Raw genomic sequence first — 22,914 nt, forward strand, 5'->3', positions numbered from 1 at the left:
CCTGTCAGGCTCCATCAGGCGCCTGGGGCAGAACCATCTTACCGGCTCTGCCTCCCTGCAGCGGGGTGCAGCGGTTTGAAGGTCGAGGTGAAGGAGAGAGTGATCTGACCATGACAAGGGCTTGATAACTATATCCCCTATCTCAATATCACTCAACCACTGTCCAGAGACAAAAACCAGGTCCAGCGTGTTTCCCCCCATGTGGGTAGGGCCATGAATTAGCTGGGTCAGGTCCATAGCTGTCATGGAAGCCATGAACTCCTGAGCCACCTCAGACATCTCACCCACAGACGGCAGGTTGAAATCCCCTATGACCATAAGTCTAGGGGTGTCAACCGCCACCGTGGCAATGACGTTGAGTAGCTCGGGCAGGGCTGCTGCCACGTGGCAGGGAGCCAGGTACGTAATCGGCAAACCCATCTGAACCCCATGACCCCATTTCACAAGGAGGGATTCACAGCCGGCCGTCTGAGGAACAGTGGCCTCCCTCAGTCTCAGACCTTCTTTAATGATAACTGCTACCCCCTCGTCCCTCTCCTGTGACCTCGGCTGATGGAATGCATGGAAAACTGGTGGGCACATTTCAATGAGTAGAACCCCCCCCCCTCCTGGCCCAATCAGGTCTCCGTAATACCTGCCAGGTCCGCTCCCCCCTCCTGAACAAGATCACAAATGAGGGGGGCTTTATTTACTATGGACCTGGCATTGCAGAACATCAGCCAAAGGCCTGGGCCCTGAGGGTCTGTGCAACCTGAGGAACAAGTGGAACATTGGGGCCCAGAGCATGCCACCGCTTGTAAACAGCGAGTGCGCACTCCCCTAATATGATATGGCCCCCTGCTCCCGCCATATCTACCCCTCCCACCCATTGTATTGATGTTCGAAACACTATCCAGATGAGCTCTGACCCCCCCTCAACCCCGGGTCTCCCACCCCCCATGCCGCGCTTCACGGCCAGACCCGACCCTCCCCTTTGTGGGTTATCCCCCATACCCACAGCCCAAATTCCAATCTGTCCCTCCCCCTCCCTGGGACCCCTTAAAAGTTTAACTAAAAATTTGTATTAAAAAAACCCTCAACCCCCGGTTTTCACATGCCACCTCTCTGGGTCCCAAAACCCATCATTGAGGTGGGCCCTCGATAGTGAGGAGGGCTACTATGGCAAATGTTTTATGATATATTTGCCACTTTTCAACCAAAATTGCCCATTGGATAAGCTGGAATCAGAATTTTGAACATGTGATTTAACGTCCACAGCGACTCACTTAACAACCATCATAAAAATGGGTTGTGAACTCAAGTCCAATCAAGTACAACTCAACTTGTGACAGCAATGATTTATGATTAAAATTCTGGGCTCAATTATAGTTGTAAGCTATATAGTCCTAGCGTAGATCGGCAGAAGTCCAGTACCTATAGAAGAAGAACCCAAAGGTGCTTTTTCAAGAGGCAACTGGACTTTCTGGTTTTTCTTTGAAGATGTTTTGCTTCTCATTATAGAAACTTCTGCAGCTCTGACTGGATGGTGGGGAACGGAAGGATTTATATTCCTTGCAGACTGCTGGTCATTGCATTCTTTTATTGAGTCATTAAGTTCACCTGGAGGTTTATCTGTTGTCATCTGGGTCACATGAATGGTGCAAATGTGTGTGGAGCCTTCTTAGAACTGTTGAAAGGACTGTTTGTTCATTGGAGATAGGTGATTTCCTATCCCTCCTCCTCTGTTGAGAGAAGGCTATTCAGTTTCGACATAGATGGTCTCTTTGACCCCTCTTTCAAACCAGAAGACCTCTCTGTCCAAAATGTGGTCTCTGCTGTCTTCAAAAGAGTGGTCTCTGTCTTTTAAATCACATGGACTGCTGAATATAGTCCTCATGTGTTTGTTCTCCTATGTTATGCCATGAACTTATGAAGTGGTTGTTTTGTTTCCCCAATGTACAGATCTGCATTGTACTGCATATACCATGTATACCAAAAGTATATGCATTGTATTGCATATATCACAAAAAAAAGAAGAAGAAGAAGAAGAAGACTAACTGCATGTTGAGATTTCATATTTTTTTTCCACTGGAGATTTCAGTTTTTCTTCCCAGCTGAGATTATATTTTTTTTCTCTCCAATTTGTATTCATTTGTCATTCTTTTATATATCTGTGGATTACAAACTATAGGGTCACTTCATTTGCATTTAAGCTCTAATTCAACACTAGCTTCAAGAGGGACCAAAAGACTAACATTTAAGTATTGAAATTTTTAGAGTAATCCAGAAATGGTGTCCAGACTGGCAGGGATTTTATTTATTTATTTATTTTTTGCTATGTTGGTGATACTGAAATGATGGATTCCTTCATGGAAAGAACCACTTTGATATAGTGGTTAATGCAACAGCCTAGAAGCAGAAATTCTGAGTTCTAGTTCCAACTCAAGCACTAAGTCAACTGGTGACACTGGGTCTCTCTCTCTCTCTCTCTCTCTCTCTCTCTCTCTCTCTCTCTCTCTCTCTCTCTCTCTCAACCCTAAATATGGGCAACGGCAAACCACTTCTGAAATCTTGAAAAGAAAATTGCAAAGACTTATCCAGGAGTCAAGACTGACTCAAGGGCACCCACACCTACTGGGGAGAGAAGTAAATTAGATGATTATCAAAGCTCCCTCCATGCCTGACATTCATGATTACCTGAAAATGCTAATTGAAATATTGTTTGGGGAGCTTTGTCTCTTTAATAGAAAAGATGACTCACCCAATGGAAAAAGTCGCCAGTGATTTTCATTATAATTTCAAGGGCTTGCATTAACTTCTGGAAGTTTTCATCTTCAGGAGCAAACTGATGTCCAAAACTCAAAGAACATATGACATTAGAAACGGCATGTTGTATTGGAAATGTAGGATCAAATGGCTGTCCTGTGAATGAAGATATTTTATAATGAATTTCATAAAGAAGATAACTTAACATCAAGTCAAATGCATCCCTTTTTACTTGAAATACTGAGAATAGAAGGGATTTTTCAGACAGAAGAATTTGAACCATTGTCATTACCCCAAATTACAGTACATACCTTTTTTTTGTCTAAAGACCTCCACCAGTGTCTGAGCTGCATCTTCTATTTGACATTCAATGCTTTTCTTCCCCAGGCCCAGCTTCCGCAGAGAAGTGATGCCAATGTGTCGCTGCTGTTTCCAGGTGTGGCCATTGGAAAGAATAATTCCTGCGGGCATCAGGAGATAGTGATAAATGATTTTGGATAACATTTATGTTAAAAACTCTGAAAAATATGATCGTAAAAGCCCAGTCCAACACAATACCACTGAAAAAGAAAAACAAGAAATCCAAGAAGAAACTAGCATGATTGCACTAAGATCTCTCTGATAAACTGAAAGACAAAAAGGATAAGTACAAAACATGGAAAGAGAGATACATAACTAAGACAGAATATCAGCAGATAGCCCAAATCTGCAAAGATGAAGTCAGGAAAGCAAAGACTCAGAATGAACAAAGATTTGCAACAAAAGTAAAAAATAACAAAGAAAGTTTCTTTCACCATATAAATAAGAAAAAATGGGATGCAAAGGGAACCCCAGTCTCCCAGCCGATTGGCGCAGCTGGTCCATTCGCTGCCTCCCAGCCAGTGGTGGGATTCAAGTAATTTAACAACCAGTTCTCTGCCCTAATGATTTCTTCCAACAACCAGTTCACCAAACTGTTCAGAAAGTTAACAACTGGTTCTCCCAAAATGGTGCGAACTGGCTGAATCCCACCACTGCTCCCAGCCTCCCAGCTGATCGGGGTGGCCGGTCCATTTGCTGGGACTCCTGAGAAGGAAGGGGAGGGGCCAGCCTGTGATGGGATTAGCCAGTTCTCCGAACTGCACAAAATGTTAAAAACTGGTTGAATCCCATCTCTGTAAAATCTTCTTTAGTCTTTCTGCCAAAATAGTGGCAAAAAGTTTATAGTCATTGTTTAATACTAAAATCGGTCTTTAATTGTTTGTTTTTGTAACAACTCGACCCTCCTTTGAGAGCAACACAATATTAGCTTCTTTCCAATTCTGGGGTGTATTTCCTCCCTGTAATATACCATTCATTGTATCTTTCTGTGGTTAAAGAAGTTCATCCCCAAAGTACTTATAATATTAACTTTTAAGACCATCTGGGCCTGGGGCTTCATTTTCTAAATAGTTTCTGATATCTCAAAAACTGTTATCGGGTCATTCATGAGTTGTTTCTGGGTTTGTGATAAATTAGGTAAACACTATAGCAGTGGTGGGTTGCCCCCTCAGGCCGGTTCTATAGAACCGGTAGTAAAACTGGTGGGAGGCTCCGCCCACTGACCCTGACATCATCAGAAGCGATCTGCGCATATGCAGAAGCAAGGTACGTGCATGAGCAAAGCGAGCATACACGTGCGATCCTGTTGCGAACCGGTAGTAAAGGTAAGTAGAACCCATCCCTGATCTATAGGTGTCTTTTGCAACTGAATTTCTTTCTGCCTAATATCTTCCAGTATCCGTTGCATCTTTTCCTGGGATTTTTTTCTCTTTTCTAAACGATTGTGCTGTATGAAATAGCCTCTCATCACTGCTTTACTAGCATCCCTTAGACTTGTCCCTTTTTCCAAATTATTCTCAAAGTATTTCTGCAATTTCTTTTTATAATCTTTTACAATCCTTTCCTTCTGCAAAATAGCTTCATTTAGTCTCCATCTAAAACTCAAGCTCTTTCCTGTTAAAACCAAAAGCACCAGATTACGATCTGCGAAAGATTTAGGCAGAGTATCCATTTTTAAAATTCTATTTGCAAGATTTTTAGATATCCATATCAATTCTTGAAAAGGATTTGTATTTTTCAGAGAAGAAGGTATAGTCTCTACAATCTCCATTTTTATATTTCCATGAGTCTATTAATGCTAGATTGTTCATCATTAAAAAAAAAAAATAGATAATTTACCCTGTGAGGGTTTAACCCAGTGGTGGGATTTAGCCGCTTCGCACCAGTTCAGGAGAACCGTCTGTTAACTTTCTGAGCAGTTTAGCCAACCGGCTGCTGGAAGAAATCTCCTTCCAACAGCTTTTTGTTTTTGTAATTCCTGACAGGCTTAACCTACGGGTTAATCCTGTCAGGAAGCCAGGAAGGAGATATTTTGGTGTGCCTCTCTATGTTAATTGTAGTCTGATCCTGTTTATCTTTAAGTGTTTTCTGAAACTACCTCTGGGTTAATTCTTGTTACATTGCAAAGTTAATTAAATAATATTTTTTTGCTTATTTCATGCCTATAAATCATTTTCTTTACTATGCCTCATTTTCCCCATACTATGAATAATCTTACCAGCAGTTATAATTATTATAGTGTGAATGTTATTTACATACAATTTCATATATATGAATGTACATATACATAGACACACATTTTTCTTAATATATATAAGTATTTAGTAAACAGTGTATTCTCTGGATTATTTTATATAAACATTATTCTAGTAACAATAATATTATTTAGTTGTATATAATAGTATTCTTCCAGTTTCTAATTTCTACCTTTATTGTCTAACCGTTGATAAAACAAATCCCAAGTTAAAAAGTATTCTGTATCTTCTTTATCCTTTATCTTTAATGTTAACCTATCCATTTCTGCATAGTCTAGTATATTTTTAACATATGTTCATCTGTAGTTTCCTCATTTTTCCAGTATTGTGCAAAAATATAATTCTCACTGCTGTCAAAACATGCAATATTAAATATACATTCTCTTTATCATAATTTTCTGGCAATATACCTAACAAAAATATTTCTGGCTTTAGATTATATGTTGTTTTATCATTTTCTCTAACCCTGTATGTATTTTCAGCCAAATTTTTTTGCTTTTGGACATGTCTACCACATATGATAGTATGAACCTGGTATCTGGTTGTATTTCCAATGTTTGGCAGACATATCTTTAAACGTCTTTGCTAGCCTTGCCAGTGGTAAATGCCACCTATAAAATATTTTATACAGGTTTTCCTTGTAAGTGGTTGCCATTGTCAATTTATAATTTCTATCCCAAAGTTTCTGCCATTTATCTAGTTCTATAGTATATCCAAAAAAATTTGCCCATACTATCATTGTTTCTTTCACTTGTTCATCTTCCATTTTAAAGCTTAATAAATAGCTATATATTTTCTTTATTAACTTTTCATACATTCCTAATAGTATCTGATCTGACCATATGTTTTTACATCTTTCTCATCTCTCGATTGTATTTGCAAATGAGGCCACCATGCAAGGTTCACTCCTTGGTTTTGTAATTCCCGTTTAGTTTTTAATTCCCCTTTCTCATTTAAAATATCTTTATACGTCACAATTTTTTCCAAGTTTACAACATTTGGGTGTATCAGTGCTTCCACTGTTGAAAGCCAGACTGGTATTTTGTTTTTAGTTTTTTTTTTTTTATTGAAAAGTTTTACAAAAAGGTAATACAAAAAAAAATTCCCCCCCATTCCCCCCACCCTTTCCCCCCTTCATCCCACCCTCCCCCCCGACTTCCCAGAGCAAAATACAAGGTATTTCATTTAATCAAACATAAACTAGATTAATCTACTTATCCTCAAAGTACTGCATCCCCCACCAAAACCTTAACTCCACTACAGATAACCAAATACTTCTAATACTAACATTCATTCATAAGCTATTTGATATTTTCTTGTCTGATACTTATTTTGAATATAATCAATCCATCTTCTCCATTCCGATATGTATCTTTCTTGCGTGTGGTCCTTCAAGTACGCCGAGATTTTCACCATTTCTGCTAGGTTTGTTACTTTCAATATCCACTCTTCAATAGTAGGCAAAGAGTCCTTCTTCCAATATTGAGCTACCAGCAGCCTAGCTGCTGATATTAAGTTCAAAATCAATTTAGTCTCTGAAACTGTACAGTCCGTAATTATACCCAATAGAAACAATTGAGGAGTAAATTTCAACCTTCTTTTCAAAATGTTCTGCATCACCCACCAAATTTTTATCCAAAATGCCTTGATTTTCTTACAAGTCCACCATATATGATAATAGGTTGCGTCATTACATTCACATCTCCAACATTTAGCTTGCAAATTCGAGTACATACATGATAATTTCTTAGGATGTAAGTGCCATCTATAAAACATTTTATAAAAATTCTCTCTCAACTCAGAGCAAACTCCATAGACCTGTATTGTAACATTACCAATTCATCATCCACTTTCTCTGTTCTGGTCATGACATCACCCATTTTGCTCTCCAGATTTAAATTGGCTTCATTAATTTCTTTAACTTTCCCATCAAGCTGGATAACAAGATTTGAGAGTCCTGATACAGCAAAAACAATGTCATCTCTTATTTTATCATGCTCCTTTGCAACTGCTCCCTTGATCGAACCTATGTCTTCCTTTATTTTCTTAAATTTCCCTTCAACAAGTAATGTTAAATTGTTCATTGCTTCTCTCATTGTTGTTGCTTGATTATTCATGGCTTCTGTCATAGCTTCCTTAAAATCATTAAGTGCTACGTTTTGACTCTGGGTCTGGCTCTGTGAGTCAGCTGGAGGTTGTGCTTTCTGTGTCACCACTGACACAACTGGGGAGCCTCCCCCTCCTTTAACAAGTCCTGGTTTCACTTGTCTAGAAGCCATTTTTTTTCCTCCCCCCCCCTCTTTTCTTTAAAAGCAACAAAGTCTTTAAGGATGTTAAATTATAGTCTCTAAATTGCCAGACAAAGTAGTTTTTTTTCCCTTTGTTCTCTTCCCTCCGCAGTCTTAGTTCCCAGCAGTTAATAGGCAGCTAATCCACTCTCCCAGCGCAAAGTTCTCAAGCACTTTCGTTTCAGGCTTTCACTTTCTTTCTTTCTTTCTTTTTTTTTATAATATAATTTTTATTCATATATTCTATACACCAATACACAAATAAAATATACAATCCTGCCACCATGGTATAATATGATTACATTGTCCATAAGTATAAAGTCATTCCTTTATACATACATATTTGCCATCATATATATACATCATATATCTATTCTATCCCACCTTTTCTGGACCCAATCGTACCATACTTTCCAACTGTTATAAAATTCTGAATCTTTTTTACCATTGATCAATCTAGTTAATCTATCTGATTCCGCACATTCATTAATTTTATATATTATTTTCAAATCTATCGGTAAGTATTGATTTTTCCACTCCTGCGCATATGCTAATCTTGCTGCAGTGATAATGTGAATCAACAAGAACCATATATCTGATTTAACATTCAAAGGTTTTGCCCCCAATAGGAAAATCTCAGGTCTTAATTCCAAATTAATCTGTGTAATTTCCAAAATCCATTGCCGTATTTTTTTCCAATATTTAACCGCCTGCGGGCAGGTCCACCATTGGTGAAAATAGGTTCCATTACTGTGACCGCACTTCCAACAGCAGGCAGATGTCCCGGGAAACATTTTAGCTAATCTCGCCGGGGGGAGATGCCACCGGTAGACCATTTTATATATGTTTTCTTTATATGAGGAGGCCATGGTTAATTTCATGTTTTTCAACCAGGCTTTCACTTTCAAAGCCCTGACAAAGACGCCATCTTCCGCCTTCAGCTCAAGATTCAGATTGAAACAAAGTAACTTTGGAGTTAAGCTCTGTATTTTTAAGGCTTGTTCTCTTGTTTTCTGCTCTGCCTGCACTTGGGATCAATCAAACTCACGTTTTAAAAGCAGGATCGGATCGCGGCTTCTCGCCCCGCTTTTGCAGGGTCGTCCTGGCTCCGGAGCTTCTTGGTGGGCTGCCTGAGGAGCTCTCACCCTCCAAGCCTCTGGAAATGATCCAGAGGGCTTTCGGGGGGCTCTCCTCTCGCCCACGGGCTCTCCTCTCCTTCTTTTCCCGAAGGAGAGTTTTTTCAGCCGTTTGACAGCTGATTTGCGTTGTCAAAGCGGCTTTTATGGAGACGCAGGGCTGGCGGTCATAAATGACCGTCCACGGAGCCTGCGGTGCCAACAGGAAGTCCGCCAGACTGGTATTTTCATGTAATTTTTTTGCCCTAGCTTTTTCCCAAACTAGAAATAGAGCATTTCTTACATAACTTCTTTGGAAATATCTATGTATTTTGTTCTCTCCATACCACAGAAAAGCGTGCCATCCCAGCTGAAGATCATGTCCCTCCAACAATAGTAATCTTCTATGTCTAAGATTTATCTGGGGCAAGCCAAAGGTAGTATTTGCTGGTTCTCCGAACTACTCAAAATTTCCACTACCGGTTCTCCAGAACCTGTCAGAACCTACTGGATTTCACCACTGCACTTACCCATTCCTTTCCCGAAAGCAGTCAAGAAAGGATCCTCTGGTCGATTAGAGAATTCTTCTGGGAAGTTGGTCATTCCTTCTTTCACAGTTTTGAATCCAGACATCACGACTAAAAGGTGAGGTCCAGCCCACATGGAGTATATCTTTCCATATCGTTTTACATGCTGCCAAGTGAATCAAATTTGAGAAAAGTCGCAATCAAATAAAACAGGTTCTTTACAGCTAACACACCCAACTACAGTGTTTCCTAAATCCTCAATTCTAAGACGTTTCCCCATATGCAATTCTTTGTTCTTTAGAATTTGTAAGGCCTGCCTCTCCTCTCTGTTTCAAGAAAGTAGAACTCTTGAAACAATTAGCATTTCAAAAGGAACCTTTTATTATTAACCTTTTATGCTGCTACCGACGGCCTCCCATTGACCTGTGCGCTCCCACAGAGAGGGCCTCCTCGGCATGCCATCAGCCAAACAATGTAGGCTGGTGACCCTCAGGGGGAGGGCCTTCTCTGTGGGGGCACCTACCCTCTGGAATCAGCTGCCCCCAGAGATAAGGAGAATCCAAGACCTCGGTGCCTTCCGCCGTGCCCTTAAAACCTTCTTTTTCCAGCAAGCTGGGCTGGCCTAACACTTTTAAAATATTTTTAATTGTCTGTTATTGTTTTTAATCATGGGGCCAAATTTATATATATCTTTTTAATTGCATTTTAATGTTTGTAGTTTATGTTTTTACTTGGCTGTTCACCTCCCTGAGTCCTCAGGGAGAAGAGCGGTATACAAATTTAAAAATAAATAAATAAATAAATTATTGAAAGGAAGGGATTGCAGGACAACGGAAGCAGGATCTGAAGATTCCCATGCAATTCAGTTAGGATCATTGGAAGAAAATTCTTGGTTCGTTCCCAGCTGGGAAAATACCTGTGCAGACACTGAAAGGAATTTCGGAAGGCCAGCTTCCGGAAAGCAGGATTCTTTCTTGAAGGAAGGCAAGGAGTGAATATGACTCAGCTCAAGCGTTCCTTACAAGCAAGCAAGCAAATTTTACTGTGCCAGTATGTCTTTTTTATACCCTTTTTCTCTTTGAAATTTGTACAGTTTGTATGTCTCGTTTGTAAATGTGACAAGTGGCTGCAAACGTAACAAGTTTTGATTTGATTTACTCCTGTTTTTCATTTTATTATCTATGACCCCTTTACATGACTGCATGGCTTTTATTTGTAAACTACCCAGAGTCATTCTTGAGTCTAGAAGCAGATTCTAAATGATAGTGAATATTATCAGCATCATTCTACAATGCATAGCAAACACTTTTCATATCACTAATATGGTAAACTGTTCATTGGCCACCCTCCTACCAAAAAGAGAATGGGAATGAGCCTTTTCTCTTTCCAACTGAATTATCTGTTGTATGTTTGTCATTCTAGCATGCCAAAATAAGTACTGAGTAATAAGAACTATTACCAGCATGATTTTGCCACACATAGCATATGATTATCAGATTACTAATATGGTAAACTGTTCTCTAGCATCTTGTAGTCCAGGGGTCAGCAACCTGCGACTCTGGAGCCGCATGTGGCTCTTTCATCCCTCTGCTGCGGCTCCCTGTTGCTGGTTGGCTCCACAATTGATAGGGCTTTCGGTTAGGACAGGTAGAGGAAAAAGGATGCCGTGCTAGGAAGAGACTCTATGGTAGGAGAACCAGACTTCCGGTCAGCAGAGGAAAAAGGATGCCGTGCTAGGAGAAAACTATGATGTGGGAACTGGACTTCCGGTCGGCTCCAGAATTGAACGGGGGCTTCCGGTTAGAACCTTTGTGGTTCTTTGAGTGTTTAAGGTTGCCGACCCGTCTTAGTCCAAGAAGAAAAAGGGAATGAGTTTTGTCTCTATCCAACTGAATCATTTCTCTAAGAATGTACATGTTTGGAAGACAGTCATAAATAACATTCTCAGCTCATAAACTATTTATTTCTCCCGTTTTTTTCCCCCTCTGCATAACTTTTGCTTGGAGATGCATTAGTTTATGCAAAAGCCTTTTGGTGCTTCATTGAGGATAGAATCTGATGTCTGGTCTACCATCCCAGAATAATTCTACAGTACTCAATCATACATCCTGCTACTACATCCTGAGTTGTTGTTGTTGTTGTTATAAACTTTTATTCATTAAACATGAAACAGGAACAGGCTCAGGCTCAACCCATCCAAGACTGAGTGGCTGTGGTTTCCGATGTCCCGATATAGTCAGCTGGTGCCATCGCTGACTATTGGGGGCGAATCATTGGCCCCCACGGAAAGGGCTCACAACTTGGGCGTCCTCCTGGATTCACGGCTGTCTCTAGAAGAGCACTTGACGGCCGTGACCAGGAGGATTTTTCATCAGGTTCGCCTGATCCGCCAGTTGCGTCCCTTTCCAGATCGGGACTCCCTACACATGGTCACTCATGCCCTCGTCACCTCTCGTCTGGACTATTGTAACGCTCTCTACATGGGGCTCCCCTTGAAGTGCACTCGGAGGCTCCAACTGGCGCAGAGTGCGGCCGCGCGGGTGGTTATGGGAGCAATGTGGAGCTCCCATGTAACACCTCTCCTGAGCGAGCTGCACTGGCTCCTGGTGGTCTTCCGAGTGCTCTTCAAGGTTCTGGTTACCACCTTTAAAGCGCTCCATGGCTTAGGACCTGGTTATCTACGGGACCGCCTGCTACCACCAATAGCCTCCCACCGGCCAGTACGCTCCCATAGAGAGGGGCTCCTCCGGGTGCCGTCGGCCAAACAATGTTGACTGGCGGCCCCTAGGGGGAGAGCCTTCTCTGTGGGGGCACCTACGATCTGGAACGAGCTCCCCCCGGAGATATGGAGAATCCCGGATCTGCGCACCTTCCGTCGCATGCTTAAAACGTTTTTATTTCATCAAGCAGGCCTGGCCTAAATCTTCTCCCTTTTAAAATTTTAAAATTTAAATTTTAAACACTAATTTTAATTTGTTTAATTATGGGATATTTTAAAATTTAGCCAAATTGTTTAATCTGTTTTAATCTATTTTAAATTTTGTATCTCTGTGTTTTATCTTTTGGCTGTTCACCACCCTGAGTCCTTCGGGAGAAGGGCGGTATAGAAATTTAATAAAATAAATAAATAAATAAATAAACTCAGCCAACTGAACTTTTAAAAATGTACCACAGATATCATTGACTGGCTCTGATGATTGATACAGGTTGCTGCCAACATCCTAGGTATCAACCAAGTATCTTCTTAAGATGTATGTTGTTCCAAGTAGCACAGTCTTTTGCAGTTCTGCTGGCACTACAGCAGGAAGCTGCAACTTCTTTATGTATTTTGCAAAATTCTTGGACATGGTACCAAGTGCCCCAATGATAATGGGTATCACTGTTACATGTTTCATCCATAGCCATGTAGTTTTGATGGCCAGGTCACGATATTTCATGATCTTTTCCAGTTCTTTTTTTTTCCGACTCTGGCATCTCCTGGTACTGCGATATCAATAAATTGTACATTTCAGTTTTGACAACTGTGATATCTGGTGTGTTGTGTTCCAAGTGACTATCTGTCTATATTCAAAAGAAGGAGCCAAGTCTCAGAGTTCTGATTTGCTTGAGTTTGTTAGTCGAAGTTTTGACATAACATATTTTATATTGCTAAGAGTTTTGATGCTGGGGAATGTGCCAAAAATGGAGAAGTAATAACACCAGGCTGTACCAGGTGCCTAATTAGCCTATTGACAGTGCTGAAGCTAGGGATCAGAGCGAGGACACTGCCGTGAGCCATGAAGTTCAAGCAAACCTCACTGAGCCAGTGCAGCTAGAGATGGGCCAACATTGGGAGATCATCCAATTTGTAATAGTCCCAACGATGACAAAGGCAGTGATTCTGGGACTGTCCTGGCTAGACAAGTGGGGGCCAAAGATCTGGTGGGAAGAGGGAGAGAGAAATATGAGGCTAGGAAGAGGCCCTCTCCATCCTCAAGACATCCAGAAGGGAGGAGCTGTACAGCACCGGGTGGAAACAAGCTCCTTAAAGCCACTTCAGAGCAACCACCAGGAACCCAGCTAATCCCCAAAGAATACCAAGACCTAGCAGGGATGTTCAGCAAGAAAGAATGTGATTTGCTACACACACACACACACACACACACACACACTGCCCCACCGACTATGTGATTGAGATCCTACCAAGCTCCCTAAACCAAAAATGTACTCCATGACCCCAAAGGAAATGAAGAAGCTAAGGGAGTAGATTGATAAAAACCTAGTCAGAAGCTTCATCCAGCTGGCAAAATCCTGGGTGGCCATTCCTGTACTGTTTGTTAGGAAATGGGGTTGAGGGGTCCCCCGGACCTGGAACCAGCTCATGAGCAAACGCACTAGGACTGAAATAAATCTGACAGAGCAGTCTTGTGTAAAAATATAATTTACTTTAAAATGTTTAAAAAGCACTATGTCTTTAAGAAAGCACATTAAAAACAAAGTCTTATCTTGGTTATGTGAAGCAAGGCCATCTCCCTAGATTCCTCTCCACAATACCGAAACAGTTCACAAGAAATATAAGCTAACATGACAAAAAGCAGCTTCGGCGTCGATACATCATCGAGGCAGTAGAAGGGGGGCAGCACAAACTCCACAGCTAGAAGTCACCTGAAATAAAAACAGTTCAAACTGCAAACATTGCTTGAAGCTTGTGGGAGGAAGAAGGTCCAGCAACAGCAGTCCTGATGGTAGCTTGCGTGCTACAAAACAGCAAAAGGCAAGCATCCATGGGAGTTTCTCTGCAACGGCGTCTGGAGTCCTTATCTGCATTCTTCTCCCATCTGCGGCATTTGCACTTAGCTTCCTGCAGGAGCTGTGCATTTAGGCCTAAACCGGAGTCTAGGCCCAAGTAGCAAGCGAAAAGGTCCTTGCTTATATGGGTAGTTAACCTGCAATTAACTAGGGCGGGGAAGGCTTGCAGGTAATTGCAAACAGGAGATGGCTTGATTGAAACCATACTGTTTGTGAGTAGGCAAGTAGCCACAGCAATCCTGGAAACACTCGTGACAATCCCCTTCTCTGTGGCTATTTGACTCGTTAACAAATGTACATTCTACATTGGGTACATGTACACATCAATGGTAAGTACATTCACATAGCCATCGACATTTTACCCAGAAGATAGAGGTGTTGGTCACGGGGCAGCGGTTTGGTAAACACGTCCGCTACCTGTTCCTTGGTTTCACAGTATACAGTCTTAATGAAACCTGTTTTCACCAATTGCCTCACATATTTGTTTTTGATATCAATATGGCGCGATCTCTGGCCTACAGCATCGGCTTCCGATATGTTAATGGCAGCCATGTTGTCCTCATAGACTTTTATAGGATGTATGGCCTGCCTCCATAAGCTTACCAAGAGATCGTCGAACCAAACTAGGTTATTGGAAGCTTTGGATAAACTGACATACTCAGCTTCCGCTGTGGAAGTTGCAATTAACTTCTGCTTCCCAGCATACCAATATACGGGGCTACTATTTAGGTATACAATGTACCCCGAGGTACTTTTTCTAGATCTAACATCCCCTGCCCAATAGGCATCCGAAAAACAACTCAATCTTAACTCTCTAGTTGCTTCTGGTTCCAATAACAACGAATAGTTCACAGTACCTTTTAAATATCTCAGGAGTCGTTTGATTCCATTCCAATGATACTGTGTGGGATGTTCTGAATGTCTAGATAACACATTCACACTTAGACTGTTGTCCGGTCTAGTCCAATTTGCAATGTACAACAACGACCCAATCACGGATTTGTAAAGGGTCTTGTCTTCAAACTCCGTGCTCTGAGTGTACATACTCTTAAGGAAGTCTGTTGCCATAGGGGTATCGCATCGCTTCGCCTCTACCATGCTACAGTTTTTAAGCAATTCCAAAATCTTGTCTTCCTGAGAGAGCTGAAACCCCTTCTTGGTTTTTACGAATTGCACCCCTAGAAATTTGCTAATGTGACCTAATGGTTTTAAGGCAAAACTCTTACTTAGGTCCTCAGAGAACTTCTTATGCCTGTTCTCTGATTTGCAAATATATAGGATATCATCAACGTACAACAGTACCGTTTCCTTAATACCCTAATCTTCCTTGACAAAAACACACTCGTCAGCTGACGATGGTAAAAAGCCCATCTCTTTTAGGCTTTTAGTGAGACACTCATACCATCTCTTACCAGATTGTTTCAAGCCATATAGGCTTTTGTTCAACAACCACACATGGCTTACTCCCTGAGGAATCTTAATGTACATCTCTTTGTCTAACTGGGCGTGCAGGTACGCGGTCTGAATGTCGAACTGATATACATGTTCGGCTCGCATGGTAGCGATAGTGAGAGCTGTTCTCACGCTCTCAGGGTGCACCATGGGCGAGAAGGTGTCCTCATAATCATCAGGGAATCTCTGCGAGAATCCCTGCGCTACTAGTCTCGCTTTATAGATAAAGCCCCCACCTTCAATAGGCTTTTGCTTGAAAAGCCACCTGGTGCCGATCACCCTCTTGTCCTTGGGCAATCTTGTTGGCATGAATACGTCCAGCCTTTTCAGGCTGTCTAATTCTGTATCCATGGCGGCCAACCACTTCTGTCGTTCATGGTCAGGTAAGGCCAACACATCCTCATATCTCTGAGGGGTGGCCAAAACCTGGTCGACTGAGAAAACAAAGTCGTCGTACCTCTTAGGCTTATTGCCTCTGGTAGCCCTAACTGGTCTGCCTTTAGGAGTGTCACTGACATCAAAGTCATCTGATGACTCATCTACCTCGTGACTCTCGCTATGCATCTCAGAAGCTGGGTGCCTATCCTTCCTGGCTACCCCCATCTTACGCTTTAATATGCCTTTCAAGGGTGCCTGGGATACACGCTCCCCAGAACCAGATGCATCCCTATCATCGGATAGGTTCTCCGATACATCCTCCGTTCGTCTACAACAACTACGGGAAGGGTTCTGAGTAAGAATCTCATTGGCATGGATCTTACTCCAATTGGCCCCTTCGTGAAAGGTGGCAGACCTTGATATCATTAATTTCCCGTTAGGGTAGGCAAACCTAAATGCCTTGGAGCCCTGCTCGTAACCAACGAATCTCAGTTTAACAAAGATTTGGTCTCCCTTTCTCCTGAGCTCCTTCGGGACATGAACATCATCCATCACTCTGAAAACGTGGAGGTGTGCCAAGCTAGGCTTACAGCCATATAACACCTCGTATGGAGTCTTCTGCACCACGCTAGACCACACACGGTTCAGGGTGTAATTCGCGTACCTAACAGCCTCTACCCAGTACGCGAAATTTAATGCGGTATCCTCTAGGGCGCACCGCATCATTGTTTGTAATACATCGCTGCGCTGTTTTACGATGCCATTTTGAAACTTAGAGTAAGGCGCGGTGCGTAAGTGGACTATGCCCTTACTCCTCAACCAGCTGGAGAACTGCCTGGAATTACATTCAGTCCCCCTGTCAATTAAGATCTTCTTAACTCTGACCTGGTGCTGGTTCTGGACCAAGTTACAAAATTCTTTGAACCTAGTCAACGTTTCAATCTTGGACATTAGGGGAAAAACAAATCCAAATCTGCTATGGTCGTCTACTATGGTAAGGAAGTACCGTCTCTTACCAACGGAAGGTGCGAATGGACCCACCAAATCCATGTGGATGAGCTGAAACGGGTGTTTTGAGTACCTCTGGGACCTCTTGGGCGCAGATTTCACTTTCGACTTTGTACTCCTACAAATTGAACAATCTAGAAATGTGTTACAATCATTGATCTTGGTTCCCCTTGAGTGTTCGGTTACCTTTTTCACTATAGGGAAACTCACATGACCTAGCCTGTGATGCATCAAGTGAGCACATTCATTGTGCAGCGGCTCACCTATAGCAATTGCATTAGCATTTTCAGGTTCCCTACTATCTGACTCTAAATTAAAACTTATAAAATTTTTATTAGCTCTGCATTTATCGTTGCAAGGCTTCCTCTGGTGAAAGTCTTGATCCACATCACCTAGTTCTAACTGCGATTCATTGTTGCTACGAAATGAAATAGTATAATTGCTATCACTGCAGGTTTCAGCATTCGTATTGGGGGAATAATAAGGCAAACCACCTATCTTCAAAACCTCCCCAATCACACAGTTGTTTTTGATCACAGCTGTTCCTCCTGAGAACAGAATCTCCATTCTAGGGTTCTCACATATCCTCATTAGGCTTAGCAAATTATGGTCTATCTCAGGTATATACAATGCTCCATTAATTTCTCCTATCCCAGGAATATAAACATCTCCAATGCCAACAACATTCACCTTTTTACCGTCTGCAACTTTGACCATGGATTGATGCCTTCTCATATTAACAAACAACCTTTGGTCACTCACAACATGGTTACTGGCCCCACTGTCCATTAACCATAGTTGCTCTCGCTGTTCCCTTGTAAGCTCTGACTCAGTAGTTTCCACTATACCTACAGAACTATCATTAAACCTGGGATTGTTCCCTTTGTTGCCTCTATTTGGCTTTTTACCCCTTTTGTGGTTAGGAACATCTCCACTTGGCTTTCTGCCAGGAGGTAATGGCCTCCTTTTACATTTATTATCAGAAGGTGTCCTTGAGCATGCCCTAGCATTCACATTTTGTGGGCAGTCCCTTCTATAATGTTCTCTTGAACCACAATTGAAGCATTCTCCGATAGTATATGCTCTATCTGAACTATCGGGCTTTCTTAAAGGTTTTTCCGTTTTGCGAAAAGCCACTCTGCATTTTTGCAAGTTATCTTCTGCAATCAGTCTGCCAGATAACACTTCTAAAGATAAGTTATTACAATCAACATTATCCAGTTGCGATATAAAATTATCCCAGCTAGGATCAAGGGAATTGAGTATAACAGTAATGAGGGTTTGTTCAGACACTGTTTCCCCCCTCAACATCAATTCCTGCCTTAACCTGTTTAACTCACATAAGTGTTCATTAATATCTACTCCCGCCTTCAACCTTGCGGAATAGAACTCCCTATAAACTCTGTTTGTAACATGGGAGCTTTTTGAACAAAATAACTTATGCAGTTTTACCCAGACTTCTGTTACGGTCAGGTTACAAGATATACTGGGATATAGTGCAGGGTCAATGAACATCAATAAAATACAAAAGGCCTTATGATGTAAAAGATCAACTTCTAAGGACCATGGTCTAGGTGGGGGTTTTAACAACAACGATAAAACATTCTCTTTCATTAAGATTACTTGAATACTCTTAACCCATTCCTTAAAATTTCCTCCACCCACACTTAAACTTTTAAAATTAGAAGGAAGAATCTGTACATTATTAAACATGGAAACAGACATTAATTGGTGTTCAGGGTGTGGTCCGTCCTGGAACGGGCAATAAGGCATTGGAATGGAAGCACACAGCACAGTGTCTTCCATCTGGCATTCTGACAGTCGTTCCTCCCCAATGGGAGGGATTAAAACTTCACGTTGTGCGGATGCAAAGCTCATCCTGGTTTGATTACAAAAGCTCGAGGGTTCTCTCTGGTGCTCATCTCTAGGAATTTTCGGACGCGCTCCCAAATCCCTATCTTGAGTTGAGGCAGCCTCTGGAACCATCCTGGATGTCAATGTCATCATGGATGGATATATCCCACTCGTGACGTGCGCCGAATTGGTCGCAGACATCAGGTGCAAATGCGGCATTTGCACTTAGCTTCCTGCAGGCAGGGCCGGATTTTCCTATAGGCTAACTAGGCTTCAGCCTAGGGCCTCAAGATCAAGAGGGGCCTACATTCAAATTGTTAGCAAAATTAAAATTACACTTGCACTATAGGTAAAAGGGCCTCATAAGTGGAATAGCCTAGGGCCTCTTTTCATCTAAATCCAGCCCTGCCTGCAGGAGCTGTGCATTTAGGCCTAAACCGGAGTCTAGGCCCAAGTAGCAAGCGAAAAGGTTCTTGCTTATATGGGGAGTTAACCTGCAATTAACTAGGGCGGGGAAGGCTTGCAGGTAATTTCAAACAGGAGATGGCTTGATTAAAACCATACTGTTTGTGAGTAGGCAAGTAGCCACAGCAATACTGGAAACACTCATGACACTGTTCAAGGGGAAAAAAGATGGGATGATGAGACTGTGCGTGGATGTTAGGGAGATAAATAGTATGTGCATGGAAAACTCCCCCTAATGAAAGACATGCTGGCCCATCTAGCAAAAGGGAAGATCTTCACCAAGCTAGACCTGAGGAAGGCATACTACAGGGTGAGTGTCAAAGAAGGGTATGAGTGGAAGACTCCCGGAAGAGTCCACCAATTAATCCACTTGGATAACGAGAACTGTGAAATTTGGGGATGGGGTTTAATTATATTGAAACCATGGGAAAGATTTAGATTTGTTTTCCATTGAAGCTGTGCCAATATGATGTACTCATTAAAGAAGATATTTGAGAAGGAGCCAAATGTCAGAATTCTGATTTGCTTTAGTTTGTTAGTCGGAGTCTTGACATAACGTATCTTATATTGCTAAGAGCTTTGATGCTGGGGAACGTGCCAAAAATGGAGAGCTAGTAAAATTTGTAAAATTATGTACCCAAGCGGATATGAAATCTCTGTACAGACATCTGTTCTATTGCTTCTTTCTCGAGTAAACTACGTTATCTAAAGCAGGCATTGCTCTCCATAACTCATATCCAGAAAGTTCTCCATTGCAGGAATACTTTATAAAGAATCTTCAACAGAGGAATGTCTCATTTGAGCATGGTGAAGGGAAAACCACCCCTCTCTCTGGTGAATTCATTCCATTAATAAAGGTTTGATAATAAAGACTGAATTAGAATTTGCCTTCTAAAAATTCCACCCTGTTATTTCATATCCTGCTCTGTGAAATGCTGGTGAGAAGGTCTTGTCTCAAAAATTCTGGCATGATGAGAAAACTAGTTTATTTATTTATTTATTTATTTATTTTATTTATATTTAAATTTATATACCGCCCTTCTCCCGAAAGACTCAGGGTGGTGAACAGCCAAAGATAAAAAACATAGAATACAGAAATTTAAAAGCAGTTTAAAATATATTAAATAATTTAATCCAGTGTCACCATTATCACTTGATTAATTACATTCCTTATCATGCAGGAATATTTTATTAATTTTAATACATTTGTTTATAATTATGGTACAAAAAAACCATTGGGAATTATTTTGCATATTATAGCATGATTATTTAGAATGAAGTACCTTAAGGAAATAATCTTCACGAAGCAAAATCCCACCAGCCCACAAGGTCCCAACGAGTGGCAGAGCCAAAGGACCAGGAGGCAAATGTCTTCGGGACCAAAGTTGTTTCAGGAAGAAGAGAATCAGCAGAGCAAGCAGCAAAACAAACAAAATTATCCCCATCGCCATCATTTTCCTGCTGGAACTTTATATTTGAGACTTTCTGGTTGATCTGAAGGTGATTGTCTCCTTTTATCTGTTAGCTTTTTATCTTCCTCTTTTATATATTTCATTCTTGAGAAAATAATAGCAACATGTCTTTTAAAGCACTAATTGGTGCTGGTACTTTGTCAACAAGATATTATCACATTAATTTGTGTTAATGAGTTTGCTTCATGTGCGTGTGACATGCAAATAACAGAGGAAGATTTTTTTTTTAAAAAAAATCAAGGGTTGTGTAATCTATTTTTTCCCCAACGTGATATTACAATGGAATTATTTCAAAATCATGGTGTACCACAGGTCCATGACTTCTATCAGAATGAAAAGTAGAATCTTTTGCATCACAGAGATATTATTTACTCCAGTATTTAGACCAGGGGTGAAATGCTCCCGGTTGGGACTGAGTTGAGCGATCCGGTAGCGATTGTGGAAGGTGGTTTGGAAAACTGGTAGCGATGGTGGTGCGAGGCGTTACTTCCTAGCTTTAACCAAGAAGTAACGTGTTTTTTACCCTCTGTGTATGCACAGAAAGGTTTGCACATGCACAGAGGGTCCGTACGGCATGTGATGTGGTGCATGCACTTCCAAACCAGTAAGGAAAGTAAGTAGATTTCGCCCCTGATTTAGACTCATGCATACACTCATGCATTAGGACATTATCATGAAAAAAAACCTCATGCATCTTGCCCTGCAAATAAGGAAACATCTTCATCAGGGCATCATATGGAGAACCATCTTTGAATCTATGGACTTGATTACCCTTTTGCAACAAAACATGGGAAGCCTTAAACCTAATAATTTGGAGCTGTTGTAATAGACATTGCAGCAAGTGTTATTCATTGAAATCTGTCTTTAATCCAAGTATTAAATTATAGGTAGTGAATTATAGAAGGTTAGCAATGCTTACCTAAAAATGGTGCCACCATCCCAGATAATTAACCCATGGCCTCATCTGGAAATGATTCTTGCTAGACCAGAGGTGTCAAACTGGCAAGCCATGGGCTGGATGCATCACGTGCAGGATATGCCCTACCCAGCTCCATGAAGGGAGAAAATGTTGCAAAATGTCACATGATGGCAACGTGATGCCATGAGTTTGACACCTGCGTGCTAGAGTGTCATGCCCCTGTTGGAGCCTGAATCGGTAGAGGAAGACGAGCCTGAACTGGAGCTGATGAAGTTCGAGGCGGCAGCTTCGTTGGCTTGGGAGGAAAATGGGGAGGAGCAGGCCCACTCAGGCCAGAGCCTTTCAGGATTGGGACGGTTTGTAGGCAGGGAGGAAGGGGGGCAGGATGACCAAGAGAGGCTAATCAGTGAACATGAGAGACAGAGCTCAGGCAATGAGTAAGGACCCTCCTGATCCTCAAGCAGGGAGAGTAGAGAGAAGGCAAAAACGGCGCAGACTGGCCTGACTACTCAGGAAGAGAGCATCCCACCCCTCTTCACAAGGCATACCTGGGGACTGAGACTTAAGATTCCTTGCATTCTTTCTGGATTTCTGAATTCCTTACCTTGCTCCTTTGCTTCCTGGACTCCTGGACTTGCTCTGCTGGATTTCTTGCTTTACAGCCATGGTGCTTACAATGTTGGGCTGGACTATTTGCAGCTAGAGGCTGCTTGAGGTGTGTTTGTGTGTGTGTGTGTGTGTGTGTGTGTGTGTGTGTGTGTGTGTTTGTGTGTGTGTGTGATCACTTTGCTCTGGGACGTGCCAGAAATGTGGGAGCATTTGGGGAAATTTGGAGCAATAAAGGGGCAGTTTCAGGGATGAAATGCTCCCGGTTCGGACCGGCTCGGACGAGTAGCTAGCGATGGCAGCGGGCAGTTCGGAGAACCGGTAGCAAAAATCCCTTCCCCCCAGCCTCCATCTTGCTTACCTTCGCTCTTCGGACTGAATCCTGAGCTGCTGGTTGCAACGTGTGGCCTGCTTTGCTTGCTGTAATCCCTGCAATCCATTGCATCAGCAAGCAACTGAATCTCCCTGCCTGCAATCAAGCTCATCGGTGAGCAGCTCTATCTGCCTGCCTACCTGCCTTGTCCCTTCAATTGGGTAAGTTTTTCCCCCCTTTGGGAGCTTTAAAAAAAATAGTTGGGTTTTTTTTAGTTGTTCTTTTTTTAGACCTAGCCATTTAAAGTTTAGGAAGTTTTAAATTTAGCTGCTTTTATATAAAAATAAAAATAAAATAAAATAAAATAAT

At 41.8% G+C, this 22,914-nt stretch overlaps 1 protein-coding gene across 1 annotated transcript in view; it reads right to left on the bottom strand.

The window, feature by feature from the left end:
• LOC139318809 (cytochrome P450 2J2-like) overlaps positions 1–20,689 on the bottom strand; it is a 92,210-nt gene extending 71,521 nt beyond the window's left edge. Inside the window, exon 1 of the mRNA XM_070946429.1 lies at positions 20,519–20,689. Coding sequence (XP_070802530.1) covers positions 20,519–20,689 — 171 coding nt within the window. The remainder of the gene's footprint in view (positions 1–20,518) is intronic.
• Positions 20,690–22,914: the final 2,225 nt, after the last annotated feature.

This window comes from Pituophis catenifer, unplaced genomic scaffold (genome assembly GCF_029215685.1).
Source record: "Pituophis catenifer annectens isolate HBS135680 unplaced genomic scaffold, rPitCat1.0.hap2 SCAF_6, whole genome shotgun sequence".
NCBI lineage: Eukaryota > Metazoa > Chordata > Lepidosauria > Squamata > Colubridae > Pituophis > Pituophis catenifer.